Genomic DNA, 23,213 nt, shown 5'->3' with positions numbered 1-23,213 from the left:
AAAATACACAAAAGTACAGAGAATAGTATAATGAGCCCCCATGAATCCATCACTCTGCTTCAGTAACTTAACAAGACCATGCAAATCTTGTTTTAGGTCTTCCTTTCCATTTTTTACCCCTGGTATATTTTGAGGCAAATCCCACATACCAAACATTATGGTATTTCACCCACAAATACTTTAGTATCTAACAGATTAGACTTTTTAAAAAAGGTATAATAACCAGAATATCACTATCACACTTAATAAAATTAACAATAATTTCTTAATAACCAGATCAAGTTTCAGATTGCCCCAATTTTCTCAAAAGTGATTTTTGACAGTAGGTTTGTTCAAATCAGGATTCAAACAAAATCCACCCCTTGCAGTTAGTTTATAGATTTCCTGAAGTCTCTCAAATCTCTTATAGCCCCCACAGACCCTTTAAAATTTTTTACTGCTGTTTATTCATTAAACAAACATTTGAATCAGTAGCATTTCCCATATTCTGGATTTGGCTGATCATATCTTCATGGTATAGTTTAACATATTTCTCTACTTCCATATTTTTTAGGGGACATAAATATGTCAGAGGTCGTACTGTGTACTTCCTATAGCATCCCCTTAGGAGGCACATAATGACTGGTTGTCTCATTTTTAGTGAGGTTGAAATTCATGCAGCTGGGGGAAACCCCAGGAGAAAAATTAAAGTGTGCAGAATTTGAGAATACTCCTAGCTGCAAAACCTCTCTGAAGAAAGGCATCTTCTACCAGCTCCCTAAGGACTACCACATATTAAATTAAACCAAGATAATTTCATGGGAAAAGATTAGTCTTTTTAACAAATAGCGCTGGAATAAGTGGATATCCATATGCAAAGAATGAAGTTGGACCCCACATCACACTATATATAAAAATTAACTCAAAATAGATTGTAGATCTAAATGTAAAAGCTAAAACCATAAAACTCTTAGAAGAAAACATAGGAGTATATCTTCACAGCCTTGGTCAGGCAGGGGTTTCTTAGATATGGCACTGGACACAAAAAAGAAACAAAAAGAACATGATAAAATAAACTTCATCAAAATTTAAAGCTTTTGTTCTGCAAATAATTTCATCAAGAAAGCGAAATTCCAACCCACAAAACTGGGAGAAAATATTTGCAAATTGTTTATCTGATAAGGGACTTGAATCCAGAATATATAAAAACTCTCACAACTCAATAATAAAAAAGACAACCTAATTATAAACCAGCCAAAGAATTTGAAGAGATTTCTCCAAAGAAAATATACAAATGGCCAATAGCACATGAAAAGATGTTCAACATCACTAATCATTAGGGAAGTGCAAATCAAAACCACAATAAGATGCCATTTCACATCCCCTGGAACAGCTATTATGAAAACAAAACAAAACAAAAAACAAAACTCCCAAAAAACGCATATTGGTGAAGATGTGGAGAAACTGGAACTCTCTTACATTGCTGGTAGGAATGTAAAATGGGGTAGCCACTTTGGAAAACAGTTTTGTGTGTGTGTGGTTTTTTTTTTTGCGGTACACGGGCCTCTCACTGCTGTGGCCTCTCCTGTTGTGGAGCACAGGCTCCGGACTCACAGGCTCAGCGGCCATGGCTCACGGGCCCAGCCGCTCCGCGGCATGTGGGATCTTCCCGGACCAGGGCACGAACCCATGATCCCTGCATCGGCAGGCGGACTCTCAACCACTGCGCCACCAGGGAAGCCCCAGGAAAACAGTTTTGACAGTTCCTCAAAATGTTAAACATGTTACCCAGAAATTCCACTCCTAAGTATAGAGAAATGAAAATGCTTATAGCAGCATTATTCATGATAGTCAAAAAGTAGAAGCAACTCAAATGTCCACAGACTGCTGAATTGCTGAACCAAATGTGGTCTATACATATCCATGGAATATTGTTCGGTATAAAAATGAACAAAATACTGATACATGCTACATCACGGAAGCTTGAAAACATTATGTTAAGTGAAAAAAGTCACACACAAAAGATCAAATATTCAATGATTCCATTTATATTAAAAGTCCAGAAAAGGCAATTCCATAGAGACAGAAAGTAAATTAGTAGTTTCCAGGGGATGAGGAAGGGAATTTGGGAGTGACGGCTAATGCAAACAGGATTTTTTTTGGCAGTGATGTAAATGTTTTAAAATGGTTTGTGCTGATGGTTGCACAACTCTGCAAATATACTAGAAAAGCACTGAACTATGTATACTTACGTGGGTGTATTTCATTGTATGTGAATTATATATATGTACAATAAATAAAGCTGTTAACGTTATTGAAGACTTTCATTAATGCTGGTTAAGTCTATTAATATATACCACATTAGAAATTAAAAGATAAATTTAAAAAATTATTAATTTATTCAAATAACTAATAATAAACCTGTTACATGCTAATACAAATAACACATATTTTATGAAAAATAACTTTGTCAAAATAAAAAAAAATTAGTAGCACTCTTTTACATTTTTGCAAATCTAATTTTATTTTATTTTATTTTACTTTTTGGCTGCACCATGTGGCTTGCGGAATCTCAGTTCTCCACCCAGGGACTGAACCCAGGCCACAGCAGTGAAAGCCAGGAATCCTAACCACTAGGTCACCGGGGAACTCCCCAATCTGTTGGGATAACACATTTCATATAACTTCTGGGAAACTCCACTGTACACTCATTACAGTTGTGAGTGAAAAAGGCAAATAATGTGTTAGTATTATTATTATAAAAGTAATTTTGACCCCTAGACCTCCTAAAAGGGTCTCAAAGTCTTCCTGGACCACACTTTAAGAACTGCTGACCTAGTGCTACACAATTTAACATGAATAACTTGAAATCACATTGTGTTGAGTGAAAAAATATGGTAAAAAATATAGAGAATATGACAACTGTACATCAAATTTAAAAATGAAAAATTCAACAGTATACTGTTCAGCAGGCATTCATATATGGTAAATTATAAGAATCAAAGTACTAAAGAATGCAAAATTATAAATAGTCATTAACATTGGTGAGGTGGTAATACGATATGTGAAGGGATGTGGGAAGGGATAAGGGTTGCTTAGATGGTACATTAAACAAATATATCAACTCATTTTATTATTCTTTATACCATATATATGTTATAGACACGTTTTTGTATGTTTCAATACTGTGAAATGTTTTATGATTTTTAAAGAGGGGATGATATTTTAAAATAGAAGAAAAAAAGGAAAGTACTTGGGTTAATGGAAAAGATCAAAGTTAGCTTATCTTTGGCTCTATTCAACCATGGTTCTGATAAGGGCAGCTCTCAAATTTCTCTCAAGAGAATATATTTCTGCTCCATTGGTGCTCTGGTAAGAACACTGTGCACGTATGTGAACACTGTTGTAGAAGAGAGGGCCACAAAGGGAGGTGAGGCAACATTGCTCATTCTCTGCAATGGAGGAACTGGGAGCAGGTTACTGAATGGGGGCTCAGCCAGACAGGGAAGTCTCAGGATAAAGAACACAAATGTTGATATTATTTCAAGGATAGAGGAAACTTCAACTTACCTGGGTCATGGCTTTTAGAACTACCTGTCCTGCTTGGATTTCTTTAGATTCTTCTCTTGAACAAGTGCAGAGTCCTGAAAAAGAAAACAAAAACAGGGTAGGGGGAGAAGGGGCAAATCTCATAAACCGAGCTTGCCTCAGCACGCCTAAATAGATGAGCTTAAAACAACTGTACTTCCAGGGTCCCTGCTGTGCTTCCTTTGCTCTCCCCTTGTCCCACCACACAACACTAATGCCAAGAACTACTGGGTTAACAAAACCCAGCCCCTTCCTAAACCATAAGGAAACTGAAAGATGGATTCAAGGCAGATGTGCTTCGGCACTGACATAGAATCCAAGCACATTAGCAGGAGGGATTCTGGCTGGGACAGTCCCTATCTTGTTGATGCTAATCTACACCCTAGATGAGGCCTAGACAGCTCCCAGCTAGCTGTACCAAGCAGACCTTCCTTTGCAGCTGCAGCAAGGAGGATCACAACTCAGACTCACTCAGACTTTACCCCTTAAAGATGAGGACAGTACCTACAGGCTAGGAGCAGAGCATACCTGTGCAGGCCAAACCTTGTGAAAAAGACAACCCTTAAAGTTTTCCAGCTTCTCTGGGTTCAACAGGCAAAACCTCTTGGGTACCTCCCCGGCTCTACACTCTCCTTCTAAGGTCAAAAAGGGCCACGCCATCCATATGAGAGGCTTCGTCAAAGCCTCCATCCCCAGCTGGACTTATCAGACAGAAGCAAAAAAACCCACAGTAATACAGGCATCTTACAAGCATACCTACACATCCAGAGTATTGACCTGAGTGGGAACTCAATTTCTAGAAGCTTCTTGGCCCAGCACTCCTTATTTTCCACATAAGCCCTCTCTACTGCTTTCCTGAAGAACATCACTTCCTCTCTGGCTGACAGCTGCTGAGGCTGGTGGAGAACGGCCTACTTCAAGATAATGAGAACTCGGGTTTCTAAGGAGGGTAGTAAGGCTGGTTCTAATTACAGGTGCAAGGAGCACCCACTTTTTTTTTTTTTTAATACTGTGATTTATCATCAAGGACTTTATTCTCTTGGCCATTTTGCAGTCATGCCAGAAGTTTCCAGAATCCTTAGTGCATATGGTGTGCAAGAGAGTCGAAAAGTAAGAAAAGAAAACTCCTCCCTGGAGAATGAAGTCTAGAGAAATGCAGGCCAGAAAGGTGTAAGGAGTTATTTTAGAGTCTGCCGCCGCTAAGGCCGTTGGTATCAACTGGATAGATCTCAACACTACTAAGAAGAACCAAAACTGATCAACAGATACGTGAGGAAGTCAGATGCATGGAATAGTAGGACTTTTCACACACAAAGGACAAACAAACCAAGAGTTAATTTTGGCTACCAAACTGCAATTTGGTTTTCTAGGTCATTTTCCCCCAACTCTTTAAAAAGGAACATTAGTGCTACACATATGCAACTTTAAGATGTTGTATTCTCCTATCAAGCTGCACTGAGAAGCAAGTTAAATAAGCCCCTTACTGCCGTCCACCTGCAGAGACGTCACATCCATTTTCTTTGATTTCCATTGGCAACAGCAGGAAATAATTCCAACAGCGCTGAAATAAGCAGCCAGACTGCCTTGCTGAGTTCCCATGGTGGGGAGGGGTGGGGTCAGAAGGAAGACTAGTTAAATCATTGGGGGCTGGTGTCAAGGAAAATTTCCTGAAAGTTACAGAATATGATTTGGGGCCTAAAATCAGAGGACTTTAATAGACAGAAAAGGGATAGAAGAGCATTCTGAGCAAAGTGAAGAGCAGTGGCAAAAACAGTGGACCAAAAGTAGACGGTGTGTTTGGATTGCAGAGAATAACTGGGAATGACTTTTACAGTTTGGGGCAAGGATTAGAGCAGTGCTGTCTTATAGAACCTTTGTGATGATGGAAATCTTCACATCTTGTACTGTCAATAATGTAGCCATTAGCCACATGTGGCTACTAAGCACTTGAAATGTGGCTAGGATGACCGAGGAACTGAATTTTAAATTTAATTTTAGTTAATCTGAATTTAAATTTAATTAATTATAGAATCTAGAGGAAGATAATGCTTATGATATTAACTATGAGGACCAGGTCTCATCATCACGGTAAATAGTATGGGCCACAGTGACTGAAGTATAAAGGTGACCAATGAATACTGACTGAATACATACAAGTTTGGTTTTCACCCATTAATGAATGGAAGGCTACTGAAGAATTTAAAATAGTAAGTGAAAGGGCCAATATAGCCAGATTATTTTATTTTTATTATTTTTAAATAAATTTATTTATTTATTTATTTTTGGCTGTGTTGGGTCTTCGTTTCTGTGCGAGGGCTTTCTCCAGTTGTGGCGAACGGGGGCCACTCTTCATCGCGGTGCGCGAGCCTCTCACTGTCGCAGCCTCTCTTGTTGCGGAGCACAGGCTCCAGACGCACAGGCTCAGTAGTCGTGGCGCACGGGCTTAGTTGCTCCGCAGCATGTGGGCTCTTCCCAGACCAGGGCTCGAACCCGTGTCCCCTGCATTGACAGGCAGATTCCCAACCACTGCGCCACCAGGGAAGCCCTAGCCAGATTATTTTAGTGGAGAGGAGTAAAACTGGAGTCAGGGAGATCAGCTGAAAGGTGCCTGTACTTTCCCAAGCAAACAAAGGGCCTGACCCAAGATAGTGATAGTGGAAATGAGGAGGAAGGGGATGAATTCAAGGTGTCAGAGAAGTAAAATCAACTGGTTCTGGCATCTGATTGGATATGGATGCAGAGAGAGAAAAAGGAGTCAGGAATTCTTTCATATTTACTGAGTTCCCACCTCAGTTGGCATGGTTCTATGTGTAAGGAAGATAGCAAATCCAGTCTGTCCCAGCGGATCTCACGTTCTAATGGAAGGAGACAATAACAAATATTGATATACTGACATTGATATTCCTATTTATACGTAAAGGGGTCAAAGTTCTATAGAGGAAAATAAAAAGATTAAGGAGATGGGGAAATGAAGGGTGGTCTAAGAAGGCTTTTCATTGGGAATGTGACACATAGACACAGATATCTAGGGGAAGCACAGTCCTAGCAGAGGGACCAACAAATGCAAAGGGCTCTAGGCAACAGCAGGCTTTAACAACAAAGATGTAGGAGACTAGAGTGGCTGGAATGGGGTGAGTGAGAAAATGAGGGCCAGAGAGGTAGATGGAAGCTAGATCACACAGGGCTTGTGGGCCATTGTAAGAACATTGGTTTTTACTCTTGAGTATGACAGGAAGCCACTGAAACACTTCAAACCAAGGAATGGCATAATCTGATTTACATTTAAAAGGATCGCTCATGGAAAATGGACTAAGAGGACAAGGGGGGGAAGCAGAGAGACTAGTGAGAAGGTTACTGCAGTAATCCTGGCAAGGGGTTGAGGGGCTTGCCTTAGGGTGGTATGGTCATGGGGGAGGTGACAAGAACTGATCAGATTCTAGATATTCTCTGTAGGAAGAGCTGACAGGATTTACTGATTTTAGGTATAAAAGAAAAAGAAAAGAGGCCAAGATGATGCTAGGGTTTTTGGCTTGAGCAAGTAGAGGTATGAAGTTGCCATTTTTTAACACAACGGACTGTAAGAGGAGCAGGTTTGGATGGACCAATTATGAATTCTGTTTTACCTTAATACTTGAGATGATTATTATATGTCTAAGTGGAAATGCCAGAGGTCCGTTAGACATTCAATTTGGGAGTTCAGAGAAAGTCCAAATGTAGGAATATAAAATTGGAAGTTACTGATGTTCAGTTGATATTTAAAGCTCTGATACTAGGTAAGATTGCCTACAGAGTGATTAAAGGTAAGGAAGAAAAATGGTCCAAAACCTGAGCCTAAGGGGCTCCAACAGTTAGAGAACAGGGAGAGGAAAAGGAAGAAAGAAAGGAGTCTGAAAAGGAGACATCAGTGGAATAGAAGGAAAAAAAGAGAATTGGGCTTCACTGAAAGCCCAGTGAAGAAAGTATACCAAGAAGGAAGGTGAGAACAACTGTCAAATGCTACCAATAGGTCAAGTGGTATGAGGAATGAGAACTGTCCATTGGATCTGGCATTAGAGAGATCATTAGAAGTCTCAACAAAGGTGGATTCTCTAGAGTGGAGGACACAAAAGCTTAGCTGGAGTGAGTTCAAGAGAAAATGGAAGGTGGGACTTCCCTGGTGGCGTAGTGGTTAAGAATCCGCCTGCCAATGCAGAGGACATGGGTTTAGAGCCCTGGTCTGGGAAGATCCCACATGCCGTGGAGCAACTAAGCCCGTATGCCACAACTACTGAGCCTACACTCTAGAGCCCGTGAGCCACAACTACTGAGCCAACGTACCACAACAACTGAAGCCCGCCCGCCTAGAGCCTGTGCCCCGCAACAAAGAGAAGCCACTGCAGTGAGAAGCCCGAGCACTGCAACAAAGAGTAGCCCCCACTCGCTGCAACTAGGGAAAGCCTGCACGCAGCAACGAAGACCCAGCACAGCCATAAATAAATAAATAAATAAATTTATAAGAGAAAATGGAAGGAAAGGAAGTGGAGACAGAAAAGCCATCCCTTTCAAGGAGTTTTGTTGAAAAGAACAGAGAAATAGAGCTAGAAATGGATATGGAATCCAGGAATGGTTGTTTGTTTTGAATGTGGGAGAGATTACAGCATGGTTTATAGTGATGGGAATAACCCAGTAGAGAAAAATGAATAATGCAGGGACAGAGGAGACAATTGCACAGGAGCAATGATCTTGAGCAGGAGAGAGGGGATGGGAACCAGCACCCAAGTATTGGGAGCTGAATTACAGAAGATCACAGGTAGTTAGTTCATAACTAGGGAAGGTAGAGTACATAAGTACAGGAATGATCCCCAGGATTCTAGGGTGAGGTGATGCAGTGCCATTCATATACACTTTCATTTAGTTTTACTTTTATAACTACCCTGTTAGTTAAATAAAGTTGATTTTATTTCTCACATTATACATAAGAGAAGCTAGAATGCCTGAGAGGTTATGATATTGACCCAAGGCCACATTGAGTGGGATAAGAACCCAAGTGTTGTACTTTATTGCCCATGAAAGTTTCCATCAGCATAAACTGCCTCCCTGTGGTTACTGCCATTAATGAGGGGAATGAACAATAAATTCCCCAATTAAGAGAGTTAGAAAAGGCCCAATTAAGAGAGTTAGGGGTTAATGGGAGAAGGAAACTGAAACCTTTTGTAAGGGCTTTGTCACAGGAGACAATTCTGACAAGTAATAGTTTCTTTTAAGAATTATTAGACAAGAAGGCACCAGATACATTAGAAATCAGAAGGGAAAAGCCTAGGAGAACATCTCAGAATTCAGAGGAAAAAAAAGACACAGAAGAAATGAATTCTGAAAACAAAGGTCAGAGATACGGAAGAGAGATCCAGAAGACCTAAAATATATGTAAAAGTGGAGAATAAAACAGAACAGCAGGAGGAAAAAAAGTGAATAAAAGTTAATAATAAGAGTGTTTTCTGGAGGAAATAAAATACTTGAATCTTTATATTAGAAAGAATCCCTGAGAGCTTATAAAAATTCACAAAGGGCCACAGGATGCATCCTGGTAACAATCCTGAAATTTTCACTTACCAATAAGATATTAATTTTAAATGTCCATGGACTATTTAGAACATACCACATAATACCAGCCATGTTCCCTTTGGAGGCTTTGTATATTCCTTCTGGAATGCTCCTCCTCAAGATAGTCAAAGAGCTCACTTGCTCCCTCCATGAAGGTTTCTGCTTAAACTTCACCTCTATGACCAAACTATTAAAATATTACCCTTTGTCATTCACTTTAGCCTTTGCAGCTTTATTTTTCCTTCTAGCTCTCAGTGCTACTGTACATTATATTATATATTTGCTTGTCAATTATTTGACTCTTCCCACTAAACTTAAAAGCAGGGATCTTGTTGGTTTTGTTCATTATTAATTCCTCAGGACATAAAATACTATATGGGAGGCACTCAAACTCTCCAGTGAATGTACAAGATCACAATGGAAACCTTAAGAGTTTATCAAAGTAGCAATTTCTCAGCCTATTTTTTGTGGTTGTACCATAAGGCAAAAAGAAGTTCTAACTTGATAAAATATTTAATATAAAAATAAAATATCTGTAAACGTACTTCAGACAAATATAATGTATTTATATTATGTGAACACATAACATACAAGGCAGAAAAATACAAAGAAAAAACTTATATTTAAGATTTAAAAAACTCTAGCCCAAAATACTAAAATCAAAATGAAAAGGCAAATGATAAAATGGAAAAAAAAAAAAAAGCCTTTAACTCACAAGTCAGATAAACAACAAAAATTCAACAAAAATTCTTATTGGATAGTCCTTTTATTTTATTTTTTTATATATATATTTTTGTAAACAAAAATTCAACAAAAATTCTTATTGGATAGTCCTTTTATTTTTTTATATTTATTTTTTTTGTTGTTGTTGTTTTTTGTGGTATGCGGGACGCTCACTGTTGTGGCCTTTTCCATTGCGGAGCACAGGCTCCAGACACGCAGGCTCTGCGGCCATGGCTCACGGGCCCAGCCGCTCCACGGCATGTGGAATCTTCCCGGACTGGGGCACGAACCCGTGTCCCCTACCATCGGCAGGCAGATTCTCAACCACTGCGCCACCAGGGAAGCCCTGAATAACCCTTTTAAAATTAACATTTCAGGGCTTCCCTGGTGGCGCAGTGGTTAAGAATCTGCTTGCCAATGCAGCGGACGTGGGTTTGAGCGCTAGGCCGGGAAGATCCCACATACCGCAGGGCAACTAAGCCCGTGCACCACAACTTCTTAGCCTGCGAGCCACAACTACTGAAGCCCGTGCGCCTAGAGCCTCTGCTCCGTGACAAGAGAAGCCACTGCAATGAGAAGCCCGTGCACTGCAATGAAGAGTAGCCCCTGCTCGCTGCAACTAGAGAAAGCCCGCACACTGCAACAAGGACCCAACTCAGCCAAAAATAAATAAATAAATTTTTAAAAAATTAACTTTTCAGAAAAAAGCAATAATTTTAGATAAATGAGCAAAGGATATGCATGGGCAACTCACTAGATAATAAAGTGGCTCCTCAACCTATCAAGAGTTTTAAGGTGGCTTCCCTGGTGGCGCAGTGGTTGAGAGTCTGCCTGCCGATGCTTGGTGATACGGGTTCGTGCCCCGGTCTGGGAAGATCCCACATGCCGCGGAGCGGCTGGGCCCGTGAGCCATGGCCGCTGAGCCTAAGCGTCCGGAGCTTGTGCTCCGCAACGGGAGAGGCCACAACAGTGAGAGGCCCGCGTACCGCAAAATAAAACCAAAAACAAACAAACAAAAGTTTTAAAACTTCACTAGTAATGAAGGGAATGTATGTTAAAGCAATAAGGAAATAACATTTTACAGTTATCAATTTGGCAAACTTTTAAAAGACACGTCACAATAGCATGATGTGAGGAAATGGACACACACAGTAGATTATAGCTGGTATAAACTTGCAACAAGGCAATGTTAGCAGAAATTAAACCTTGTATATCCTCTGATGAAGTAATTCTATATCTGAGACTCTATCCAAAATATGAGTGTGGGGTGTATGATGGAGACACTGTTGACAATGGAAACAACTTGGAGAGAATTTAAATATCCTACAAAATATAGTGTATCCATACAATCCATATATTGTTGCCGTAAAAACATATCTTTGCTGATGTTAAGATGTTAAACAACTTTGGGTGAATAAGGTAGGTAATAAAACAGTATATGTAATCTTATTTTTATAGGAAAAATATATACATGCATATATACATGCATATGTGTATGCACAGAAAATGGATTGAAAGGATTTTCAATTAAATTTTTACATTTGTCTCTAGGTGTATAATTATGGGGGAATCTGTATTTTTTTTTCTTTTCTTTTCCTTTTTTTTTTTTTTGCCACACCACACTGCATGTAGGATCCTAGTTCCCCGACCAGAGATGGAACCTGCACCCCCTGCACTGGAAGCAGGGTCTCAACCACTGAACCGTCAGGGAAGTCCCTGTTTTCCTGCGTTTTCAAGTTTTCCCTTAAGCATATGTTTTATAATCATAAATAACACAATTAATTCCTTCCTCCTCATGGGGCAGGATAGATTATAACAGAAAATACGAATGGAGTGATATGAGTGACAGTGAAGTGCCTCTGGGAACTTGTATGCTGAAGGAGCTTAATCTTCTCCATAGTTCTAGAGCCTTTGAGGGGTGTGTTCTCAAACAGTAACTGACTTCTCACAGAGGAGGTGAGCTTTCATATAAAAGGCTTCCTGTTTCCTTAGTCTCCTCACTCACCTGTGCACAGGCCTCTTGTTAACCTCTTTCCACAGTCCAGGATGTCTTCCTTGCTCCAAAAAGAATTCACACCTAATTTACAGAAGCAACTTCCTATACACAGAAAAAGAAATGGGTCTTAGCCAGTGTGGTAGACATTACTAATTTAATAACTAATGTCTCACCACTATCCAGTTTTTCAAGTATGCAGTCTTCCACATAATCCAGACCACATATTTCTCTAATCTTTCTATTGCTGATGTGGTGGCCAAGGAGGCTGTGTGTCTCAGATGGTACAGCTCCATGATGGTGGAGTCTCGTTTAGTCTGGGACCCTGCCTATGCTGATGCATAATGAGCAAAAAATAAAAAGTTATTTTGTAAACCACTGAGATTTGGGGTTGTTTGCTACCACAGCATAACAACCTGTCCTAACTAATATGCTAATTCAGCTATACTCTGACTACATAAAAATGCAGACTTGGGACCCTGGTCAATACAAGAAAGAATAATTTTTAAAAACTCAGAGGAAGCTTCAGAAATAACAGAGCAGAGCTGTGCATTTCCAACTCTATATATCTCAAAGGGATTTTTCACAAACCCCCAATGTGAAACAAAAGGCCCTAAAAAGGCAGATTATGAGTTATGGGACAGGTTGTTCTTGACCCAGCAAAATCATGCTCCTTTAGATCTTTATCATCAAATCTTTGTACAAATCCTTCTAAACAAAGTTCAGCCAACTACACACCACCCAGTGAAGCTTGCAGTTACATCCCTGGATTTTCCCTGTCTCTAAATTGACAGACATTCTTATTCTTCAGAGGACATGGATCCCACATCACACAAGGCTTGGGCCAGGGGAGTGGGAGAACTTGACAGCTCATGAGAAGTAGATATATATAGGTATCTTCACCTTAACATTAGTAATCTGTTCCTGAAAAAGCAATCATTCTGAGTAAAAACTATAACCAGGAGCCTCTTTCCCAATATTTAAAATGTGAAAAATATAATGAGTCCCATTTTAACACAAAGCCCCCAAATAATTTCCTAAACATAATTAAACACAAGAAACACCTACATATAATAATAAACTATTGTATTAAGATGAAAATTTCTGGGACTTCCCTGGTTGTGCAGTGGTTAAGAATCTGCCTGCTAATGCAGGGGACACGGGTATGAACCCTGGTCTGAGAAGATCCCACATGCCACGGAGCAACTAAGCCTGTGCACCACAACTACTGAGCCTGCGTTCTAGAGCCCGGTGAGCCAAAACTACCAAGCCCGTGCACCACAACTACTGAAGCCCGCGAGGCTACAGCCCGCGCTTCACAACAAGAGAAGCCACTGCAATGAGAGGCCTACACGCCGCAACGAAGAGTAGCCCCCATTTGCCCCTACTACAGAAGGCCCGCACGCAGCAATGGAGACCCAACGCAGCCAAAAAGAAAAAAGATGAAAATTTCTTAAAATGTCACTTCCTGATCACCAGTTGTTATAGATATTAATAATTAGTTGCTTTGTGTGCAGTAACATGGCCTCCTTTAGCACCATGAACATCTGCACATCCCTTTTGTTGACAGGCCAGTCTATACATTTGTCAAAATATTTACATGACTGATATTTAACTAAGTGAATTTCTGATGTAACTTGAAACTTTTCCTATATGTCACATTTTTAAATGTTGTATTGAGCTTTATGGATGTAAACATCCAGTCTAAACATCAACCCAAAATCAATATACTGAGAGGTATGTACATTCTCAGGCAATGTTCAAGATTCTGAGTCAGACAACAGCATATTAAATAAATTAAAGATTTCTATAAAACAGCAATTCTCAGTACTCACAAATTTAGTAGTAATGAAGTAGTTAATAACATAGAAAATGTTCAAGATATGGTTAGATTACAAAACTGGGCATCATGTGGTCTTATTTGTAAAATACATGTATATATTAACATAGACAATATAGACAGACAAATCAGACTGAACATATCTGGGAAGTTTTATCCTTAAAGATTACTTCGGTTATTTCTGGGTTGTGATCTTCAATTTTCTTAGTTTTGCTTAAGTGTAATTTTTCAATAACCACGCATTAATTTTTAAATGCATATTTTAAAGTTCTGTTAAGTATAAGCTACTCCCAAACAGCAGATGAAAAAGGAAATACTTTCTTTTTTTTAAACAATCTTCCTTTGAACATGAAATAATAGCTCAGGATATTCTAAAAACAGTTCTTTTTCACAGAATGGCTTTTGTTGTTTTTGCTTGTCAGCTCCCAATTGTTGCAAACTTCTTGATTTGGTAACTACATTTATGTGTGCTGGAGACCTGCCTGGAAGAGAACTAAAAGTCATTCAGGCCAAGTCCTGTGTATAAGTGATGCTTCCTTTCAGCTCTTCTTGCCAGATAGGTTTATTATGTTTCTGCACCTGCCCTATTTGCCTCAGTGTTCTCTGAAAAGCTATAGAATCATCTTGCTCCATTGGTCATACTTTGTCTTTCTTTTTAACACTTTTTTGATGTGGACCATTTTTAAAGTCTTTATTGAATTTGTTACAATACTGCTTCTGTTTTATGTTTTGGTTTTTTTGGCCATGAGGCATGTGGGATCTTAGCTCCCCAACCAGGGATCGAACCTGTACCCGCTGCATTGGAAGGCGAAGTCTTAACCACTGGACTGCCAGGGAGGTCCCCATACTTTGGATTTCTGATGATTAGAATGAAAACTGCAGGAAATATAGGTGATTCAGTTCACCTCCACAGAGTTCTTATGGGATCAGATTGACTTAGATATGATATGACATGACAATGACTGCTCTGGTCATACAAATATCTTCCTCTTATGAACTCTCATAGCATACTATCAGGGTAAACTAGTGCCCTTTTTCATCCTTTACTTTGGACATTTGTATACAAGTTTTATCTCCCCCATTACATTATTAGTAATTTTAAAACAGAGATTCTCACTTTTTAAAAGTACTTTGTCTCCCCTGAGTTCTATATTAGCATTTTGCATATTTGCAAATTCTTAATAAATGTCTAACGCCCGACCCAAAGGAATTCATTATAAAAATATGTGAAGGGTCTTCTCTGGTGGCGCAGTGGTTAAGAGTCCGCCTGCCGATGCAGGGGACACGGGTTCGTGCCCCGGTCCGGGAAGATCCCACATGCCACAGAGCGGCTGGGCCCATGAGCCATGGCCGCTGAGCCTGTGCATCCGGAGCCTGTGCTCCGCAACGGGAGAGGCCACAGCAGTCAGAGGCCCGCGTACCAAAAAAAAAAAAAAAAAAAGTGAAGTTGTATGCACAAGAGTACTTTTGGGACAATTTCACAATTAAAATATAGAAATATAAATGCTCTTTAGTAGGCAGTAAAGTGAATAAATTAAGGTGCATCTCGATAATGAAATACTACATAGTGACTTTAAAATATAATTGTTGGGCTTCCCTGGTGGCGCAGTGGTTGAGAATCCGCCTGCCGATGCAGGAGACACGGGTTCGTGCCCCGGTCCGGGAAGATCCCACGTGCCGCGGAGCGGCTGGGCCCGTGAGCCATGGCTGCTGAGCCTGCGCGTCCGGAGCCTGTGCTCCGCAACGGGAGAGGCCACAACAGTGAGAGGCCCGCGTACAGCAAAAAAAAAAAAAAAAAAAAAAAAAAAAAAAAAAAAAAAAATAATTGTTACACAGTCAATGCATTATTATTATTTTAAAATTTATTTATTTATGGCTGTGTTGGGTCTTCGTTTCTGTGTGAGGGCTTTCTCTAGTTGTGGCAAGCGGGGGCCACTCTTCATCACGGTGCGCAGGCCTCTCACTATTGCGGCCTCTCTTGTTGCGGAGCACAGGCTCCAGATGCGCAGTCTCAGTAATTGTGGCTCATGGGCCCAGTTGCTCCGTGGCATGTGGGATCTTCCCAGACCAGGGCTCGAACCCGTGTCCCCTGCATTGACAGGCAGATTCTCAACAACTGTGCCACCAGGGAAGCCCTGTCAATGCATTATTAAATGAGGCAGGCACGTTACAGAATTTATATGTGATACCACTCTATAAAATCCCACAGAAAAATACCTGAAATATATCCATCAAATATTAAGAATATTTATCTTTAGATGAATTACATTTTTAGCAAAATTTCTAGATTTTTGCATTAAGCTTATATATTTCATAATAAAAAATATAACAGTACTTTCCACTTAAACAAAAATAAATAACTAGAGTCGTAGCTGACATTTATTTTCCTGGCAGCAGAAAAATTATGAGCAATCGAGTCAATGTCGATAACACAAGTAGGGACAAAAAAGGAAATCAGTATGATTGAAACAAATTACAACTAAAAGTTCTTTAACAGTCCTTTAACATATTCTCTGGTGCACTGAAATAGCTTCATTATCAAAAACATCCTATGAATCACCAATTTTCAAGACAGTGCAATTTCCAGTTTAAGTGAGACAGTGAACACAAAGCAGAATGCATGGTGTCAGATACGTAGCCAGTTTCTTCTCCATTCAATTACCCATTAAAAAATTTGGGGGGCTTCCCTGGTGGCGCAGTGGTTGGGAGTCTGCCTGCCGATGCAGGGGACGCGGGTTCGTGCCCCGGTCCGGGAAGATCCCACATGCCGCGGAGCGGCTGGGCCCGTGAGCCATGGCCGTTGAGCCTGCGCGTCCGGAGCCTGTGCTCCGCAACGGGAGAGGCCACAGCAGTGAGAGGCCCGCGTACCACAAAAAAAAAAAAAAAAAAAAAAAAAAAAAAAATTGGGGGATGGGATCTTTGCAAAATTTGAATACTTTTTTATTCATCATTTTCAGTGTTGTATCATTACAGTATTTTCCTTGTTCTGGTTAACTCTCTGTAAGCATATGTTTATTAGCTGAATAATATTCCATCATATGAATGTAATATGTGATAGAAACTTCCTCTTTTAACTCCCTGTTGTTGGACACAAATTTTGGACAACATCTCAAAGGCTATTATTACCGGGCATTATTGTCTTTGATTGCAGTTCTAAATTTTTAAGGGTCACGAATCTCTTTGACAATCTTATGAAATCATAAACCTTCTTTCAAGAAAAAATCAAATAAATAAGTATCTGCAAGGACTTCCCTGGTGGTCCAGGGGCTGAGACTCCGTGCTCCCAATGCAGGAGGCCTGGGTTCAATCCCTGGTCCGGGAGCTAGATCCTGCATGCATGCCGCAACTAGGAGTTCATATGCCACAACTAAGAGGCCCGAATGGCATAACTAAGATGCCACAACTATGAACCTGCAAGACGCAGTGGGGATCCCGTGTGCCGCAACTAAGACCCAGCACAGCCAAAATAAATAAATAAATAAGTATTTTTTAAAAAGTATCTGCAAAAACTTCATAAAATTTCATGGCATCTGCAGAGCCCTGAAGTCTAAGGGTGGGAGCCTGGACCTTCTTTAAAAACCCTGCTGTAACCACTTATTTACAAACTCCAAGTACTACTAGCTAATATTCTTTTTTTTGTTTTTTTCATAACTTATCAAAAGAACAACATGGATTTGGCCAGAAACAAATTTAAGACCCAAAACCCAAAACGCCCCATATCAAATTAGATCTGGTTACTGAAACAAACTTTTATCCCAGATTTGTGAATCTAGACTTCTGAGATAGGTCCCAATCACATTCTTACTCCTAAAAGCCACAATAGTAGAAGGCCTCAACCTGGCCATCAACCCAGACTGTGAAAATCAAAAATATTAATAACGAGTGTTACATGAGCCAGGGTATCTGTGTACAATTATGCAGGGGCCATTGTTCATGAATCAACAAATCACAACCCTCCAAAAGATGTAGATCTATGCCAACAGAACCCTTTGCTGCATAAATGGTATAAAGGAGAAACTGAATAATTTGACAATAAAAAAAGGAACATCAGGGCTTCCCTGGTGGCGCAGTGGTTGAGAGTCCGCCTGCCGATGCAGGGAATGCGGGTTCGTGCCCTGGTCCAGGAAGATCCCACATGCTGCGGAGCGCCTGGGCCCGTGAGCCATGGCCACTGGGCCTGCGCGTCCGGGGCCTGTGCTCCGCAGCGGGAGAGGCCACAGCAGTGAGAGGCCCGTGCACCCCCCCAAAAAAAAAAAAAAAAAAAAGAAAGGAACATCAGGAAACTAGCTGTACTAGACATTAAAATGTACTGTAAAGTCTCTATAGTTAAAAAAGTAATGGTAGTAGTGCATAAATAGACAAACCAACCAGTGGAACAGAACAGAAGTCCTAGAAATAGAACCAAGTATCAATATGTATGGACATTTAGTATATGATAGAGATGGCATTTCAAATCAGTGGGGCAAAGATAAAATTCTTAATAAATGGTGCTGGGAAAACTGGATAGCCATTTAGAAAATATAAAATTAACTCCATACCCCATTCCATACACAAAATTAAACTCCAAATAGATCAGGGTGCTAGATGTAAAAGATGAAAACCATACAGTTATTAGAAGATAACACATGTAAATTCCCCTTTAATCCTGAGATTGAGAAAGGCTTTCTAACTCCAGAAGCAATAAAGGAAAACATTGGTAATTTGACTACATAAAAATAAAAATATTCGGGGCTTCCCTGGTGGCGCAGTGGTTGGGAGTCCGCCTGCCGATGCAGGGGACATGGGTTCGTGCCCCGGTCCGGGAAGATCCCACGTGCCGCGGAGCGGCTGGGCCCGTGAGCCGTGGCCGCTGGGCCTGCGCGTCCGGAGCCTGTGCTCCGCAACGGGAGAGGCCGCGGCAGTGAGAGGCCCACATACCACAAAAAATAAATAAATAAATAAAAAATAAAAATATTCAACGACAAAGAACACCATAAACAAAGTAAAAAGACAACCGTCAAACTGGAAGAAAATACTTGCACCATACATCACAGATGAGGACCTAATATTCCTAATGTGTAAAGAATTCTTAAACATTGTGACAAAGCACCAAAAAAACCAAAACCAAGACAGATGGCAATGCTACCTAAAGTAACATACAGATTCAATGCAATCCTTATGAAAACCCCAGTGATTTTTTTTGAAGAAATGGAAAAATCCATCCTAAAATTCACACAGAATCTCAAGGAGCCCCAAATAGCCAAAACAATCTTATTCTCACACTTCTTGATTTCAAAACATACTACAAAACTTACCAAAGATGGTAAACAAAACAGTGTGGTACTGCCAAAAAGACAGATATCTAGACCAATGAAACAGAATAGAAATGCTCACATATATGGTCAAATAATTTTCAGCAATGGAGTCAAGACTATTTGATAGGGGAAAGGACAGTCTTTTCAACAAATGGTGTTGGGAAAACTGGATATCCACATGCAAAAGAATAAAGTTGGACCTGTACCTAATACTACATTAAAAAATTAACTCAAAATGGATCAAAGATCTAAACATAAGAGCTAAAACTATAAAACTCTTAGAAGAAAACATAGGGAAAAATCTTCATAACACTAGATTTAGCAATTATTTCTTGGATATGACAAAGAAAGCACAGGCAACAAAAGAAAAAAAAACGTGTTGTAGACTTCATCAAAATAAAAAACTTTTGTGCATCAAAGGATACTGTCAACAGAGTGAAAGTACAATCCATGGAATGGGAATATTTTCAAATCATATGTTTGATAAGGGATTAATACTCAGAATATATAAAGAACTCCTAGAACACAACAACAAAAAACAAAGAAACCCTGGTGGCCTCGTGGTTAGGATTCCAGGCTTTCACTGCCATGGCCCAGGTTCAATCCCTGGTCGGGGAACTGAGATCCTGCACGCTGCACAGTGCAGCCAAAAGAAACGGGGGGGTAGGGGCAAAGGACATTTCTCCAAAGATATACAAATGGCCAACAAACAACATGAAAAGATTTCCTACATCACTAATAATTAAAGGAATGCAAATCAAAACCATAATGAGATAATCACTTTACACATTAGGATGGCTATTATTAAAAAAGCAGAAAATAACAAGCATTGGCAAGGATGTAGAGAAATCAGAACCCTTGTGCACTGCCAGTGGGAATGTAAAATAGTGCAGTTGTTGTAGAAAATGGTATGGTGATTCCTCAAAAAATTAAACATACCATGTGATCCAGCAATTCAACTTCTGGATATATACTCCAAAGAAGTGAAAGCAGGGACACGAACAGATATTTATAAACCCATGTTCAGAGCAGCATTATTCACAATAGCGAAAAGGTGTTAGCAACCCAAGTGCCACTGATAAATCAATAAACAGAATGTGGTATATATGTACAATGGAAAATTATTCAGACTTAAAAAGGAAGGAAATTCTGACATATGCTACAACATGGATGAATCCTGAAGATATTATGCTTAGTGAAATAAGTCAGTCATAAAAGGACAAACACTGTATGATTCCACTTATGTGAGGAACCTAGAATATTCTAATTCATAGAGATAAAAAGCAGAATGGTGGTTTCCAGGAGCTGGAGGAAGGGACGAAGGGAATTATTGTTTGATGGGTACAGAGTTTCTGTTTTTGAAGATGAAGAAAGTTCTGGAGATGAATGGTGGTGATGGCTGCACAATGCAAATGTTAATGTTACTGAACAGCATAATTAAAATGGTAAATTTTATGTTATGTATATTTAACCATAAAAACCCCCAACAAACTGAGATTGGTTGGTTACCTACAATGGGTGATTGGGAACAGTGTGGAAAGAATGGGGGAATGGAATTGGGAGAGAAGGAATGATGGAGGAGTAACTGAGTAGATCTTCTGGTCTAATTCTAGCTTTCAGAACCATATTAATGTTTCACATACTCAAAAAATAATTAAAATCAACCAGGATGTGTGTTTGGGAGCCCCAAATAAAATACAAACAGTAACAAATGAACCTATGTATATTACAAATGAGTAATATTACCATACAGATGGGTGTAGGGAAAACTGTATTTTTATTTATTTTATTTTTTTGGGGGGGTACTGTATTTTTACTACGAACTGTAAGACTAAACACAAAAAGAACTATATGGGGTTTGGAGATATGTGTTAGAACTACTTTCTACTCAAGACTGAGCAAATAAATAAATGTACTGTGGTTAATGAGAGCTGAGTTTTTCAGTCAGAGAAAGGAGTTACAGAAAACGAAATGGAGATGGCTAGAAGAAGCCCTGTGGTATTGAACTGGAATTGGAGATATCATATGAAATCATGGATTATCTGTACAGGTATACATACAGAAAGATACAGATGTGTGGGTACACATGCATATATTTCATATCTGAGAAAGTCAAGAAGCAAAGACATCCCAGTAGCAATGAGCACATCTAATCTCGGTTTCTAAACATAATTTTCTAATAAAAGGAACCAGTGGTCTCTGGGAAATTTGCTGATTCCAGGACTAGGGCTGGGAAAGTACAGTATCAACCTGGAACATCCTGCGGTGCCGGAAAATAAGGAAGTACTAATAAATAAATAAATAAATAAAGGGGGTACGCTGAAAGGATACAGGAGCCAATCCAAAGGGTTTCCCAGTGGCCAAATATGGGACAATTCGAGCAATAAAATAGTGATAGTAATGGATTATAACCTATAGTATTAAAAAATCCAGACTATACTTATATAAGTTAGTAAATAAATTAAATGGAGAGAAGGAAAATCTATTTGTAACAGAATTATAATTAATAAATGTAGAAGGAATAACAGAATCCGAAAAAAAAAAATCACCGTTTGGCAAATACCTGGTAATAAATTTTCAGGCAGGAATTATCAATGGATGTAGTAGGTGGAAGTAGTATGAAAAATAGCATAATTTTATAGACCTAAAGTATTTCTCCGTGACACACATTAATTATAAAGGAAAGAGTGACTTTGCAGTGGAGAAACCTGGCAAATAAAGTTAACAGCACCAATAATGAGACAAATTAATCTCATGTGTCTCCTGATTAAGATGCACTGAGAATACATCACTTTTGGGGTAGTTTTGCCTCAACTGCATAATCTGAATTTAATTATGAGGAAGTATCAGACAACCTCAAATTGAGGAACATTCTACATTGCAGAATTTACAAAATAAATGGCCAGTTCACCTCAAAAGTGTCAAGGTCATGAAAGACAAAGAAAGATTGAATAACCGTGCCAGATAAAAGAAGACTAAGGAGAGTTACCAACTTAACTGCAACATATGATCCTGGATTGGATCCCTGTCCAGAAACAGGACACTAAGGGACACTGATGAAATGTGAATAAGGTTTGTAGATTGGTTATTTATCAGAGTTAATCTCCTGGCTTTGATAGAGAAGCTGGGTTAAGAGTATTTGGGAATTCTATTTTTGCAAGAGTTTTAAGTCTAAAGCTAATTAAAAATGAAAAGTTTAAAAACATTTAGATTAACATTAGGTGTGTAGGGAGTATGAAAGGTATGGGCTTTTCAGTTCACCTCCATAGCACTCAGTAATTTACTCCAATGGCAAATACTGGACACCAGTTCACTTGAGGGTGGGTGGTGGTGTGTCTCTTTGTTAGGCAAGAAGTTTCAGAAAAGGGCTTCCCTGGTGGCGCAGTGGTTGAGAGTCCGCCTGCCAATGCAGGGGACACAGGTTCGTGCCCCGGTCTGGGAGGATCCCACACGCCCGTGAGCCATGGCCGCTGAGCCTGCGCGTCCGGAGCCTGTGCTCCGCAACGGGAGAGGCCACAACAGTGAGAGGCCCGAGTACCGCAAAAAACAAACAAATAAAAAGAAGTTTCAGAAGAAGGAAAGAAAAGCACGTGTTAAAAAAAAAAAAAAAAAAAAGCCCCAAATGGGGTCATGTGCCCCCATAACAGCAAACAAGACAATTCCAGTTTCAATCTCTCTCAACAAAATGTGCTCCTAAATAAAAACTCAACAAACAGACAAACAAAAAAGAAAATGTGCTCTTTAAACAATCAATCTGAAATTTCCTGATCAGCACTAGTGAAGTAATCTGCATGATAAGACCTCTGACATTCCCTTCCCCTAAAAGATGTCCGGGCCTAAAACAATCCTTTCTTTTCTTTTGCTAATAACTTCCTTGCACCACTTTCCTACTGCCTATAAAAACCTTCCATTTTGTACACCTCCTTGGAGTATCTCTCTGACTTGGTAGATGGGATGCTGCCTGATTCATGAATTGTTGAATAAAGCCAATTAATCTTCACATTCATTTGGCTAAGTTTTTTGTTTTTTTAACACACATCACGAAAAATAAGGGTTTCAGGGAAAGAAGAAAAACTGATACACGGAGAACTTGGCTTTTGGATGTTCAATAATAATTCCTTCCTTCTCTCAATACGTCTCTTGGAGAAGAGTCAAGGAAAAGCAATCATGAGCGACCAGGGCTTTTTTTGGGGGGGGGGGGTACGCGGGCGTCTCA

At 39.7% G+C, this 23,213-nt stretch overlaps 2 protein-coding genes across 5 annotated transcripts in view; one reads left to right on the top strand and one right to left on the bottom strand.

Moving 5' to 3' along the window:
- Window positions 1-23,213, top strand: part of ZNF146 (zinc finger protein 146) — a 69,531-nt gene that overhangs the window by 21,297 nt on the left and 25,021 nt on the right. The gene's annotated exons all lie outside the window — the stretch shown is intronic.
- ZNF565 (zinc finger protein 565) overlaps window positions 1-23,213 on the bottom strand; it is a 34,089-nt gene that overhangs the window by 9,795 nt on the left and 1,081 nt on the right. For 2 of the 3 annotated variants that reach the window (XM_059045045.2, XM_067019136.1), the window contains exon 2: window positions 3,550-3,623. In XM_059045045.2, the coding sequence (XP_058901028.2) occupies window positions 3,550-3,558 (9 nt within the window). In that variant the 5' untranslated portion in view covers window positions 3,559-3,623. Of the gene's footprint in view, window positions 1-3,549; window positions 3,624-11,875; window positions 11,969-23,213 lie in introns of all 3 variants that reach the window. The other variant, XM_067019135.1, reaches the window with a different exon arrangement.

This window comes from Kogia breviceps, chromosome 18 (assembly GCF_026419965.1).
Source record: "Kogia breviceps isolate mKogBre1 chromosome 18, mKogBre1 haplotype 1, whole genome shotgun sequence".
Lineage (NCBI taxonomy): Eukaryota > Metazoa > Chordata > Mammalia > Artiodactyla > Physeteridae > Kogia > Kogia breviceps.
The sequence above is the reverse complement of the archived record's forward strand: the minus strand, read 5'-3'. Positions and strand labels throughout refer to the sequence as shown.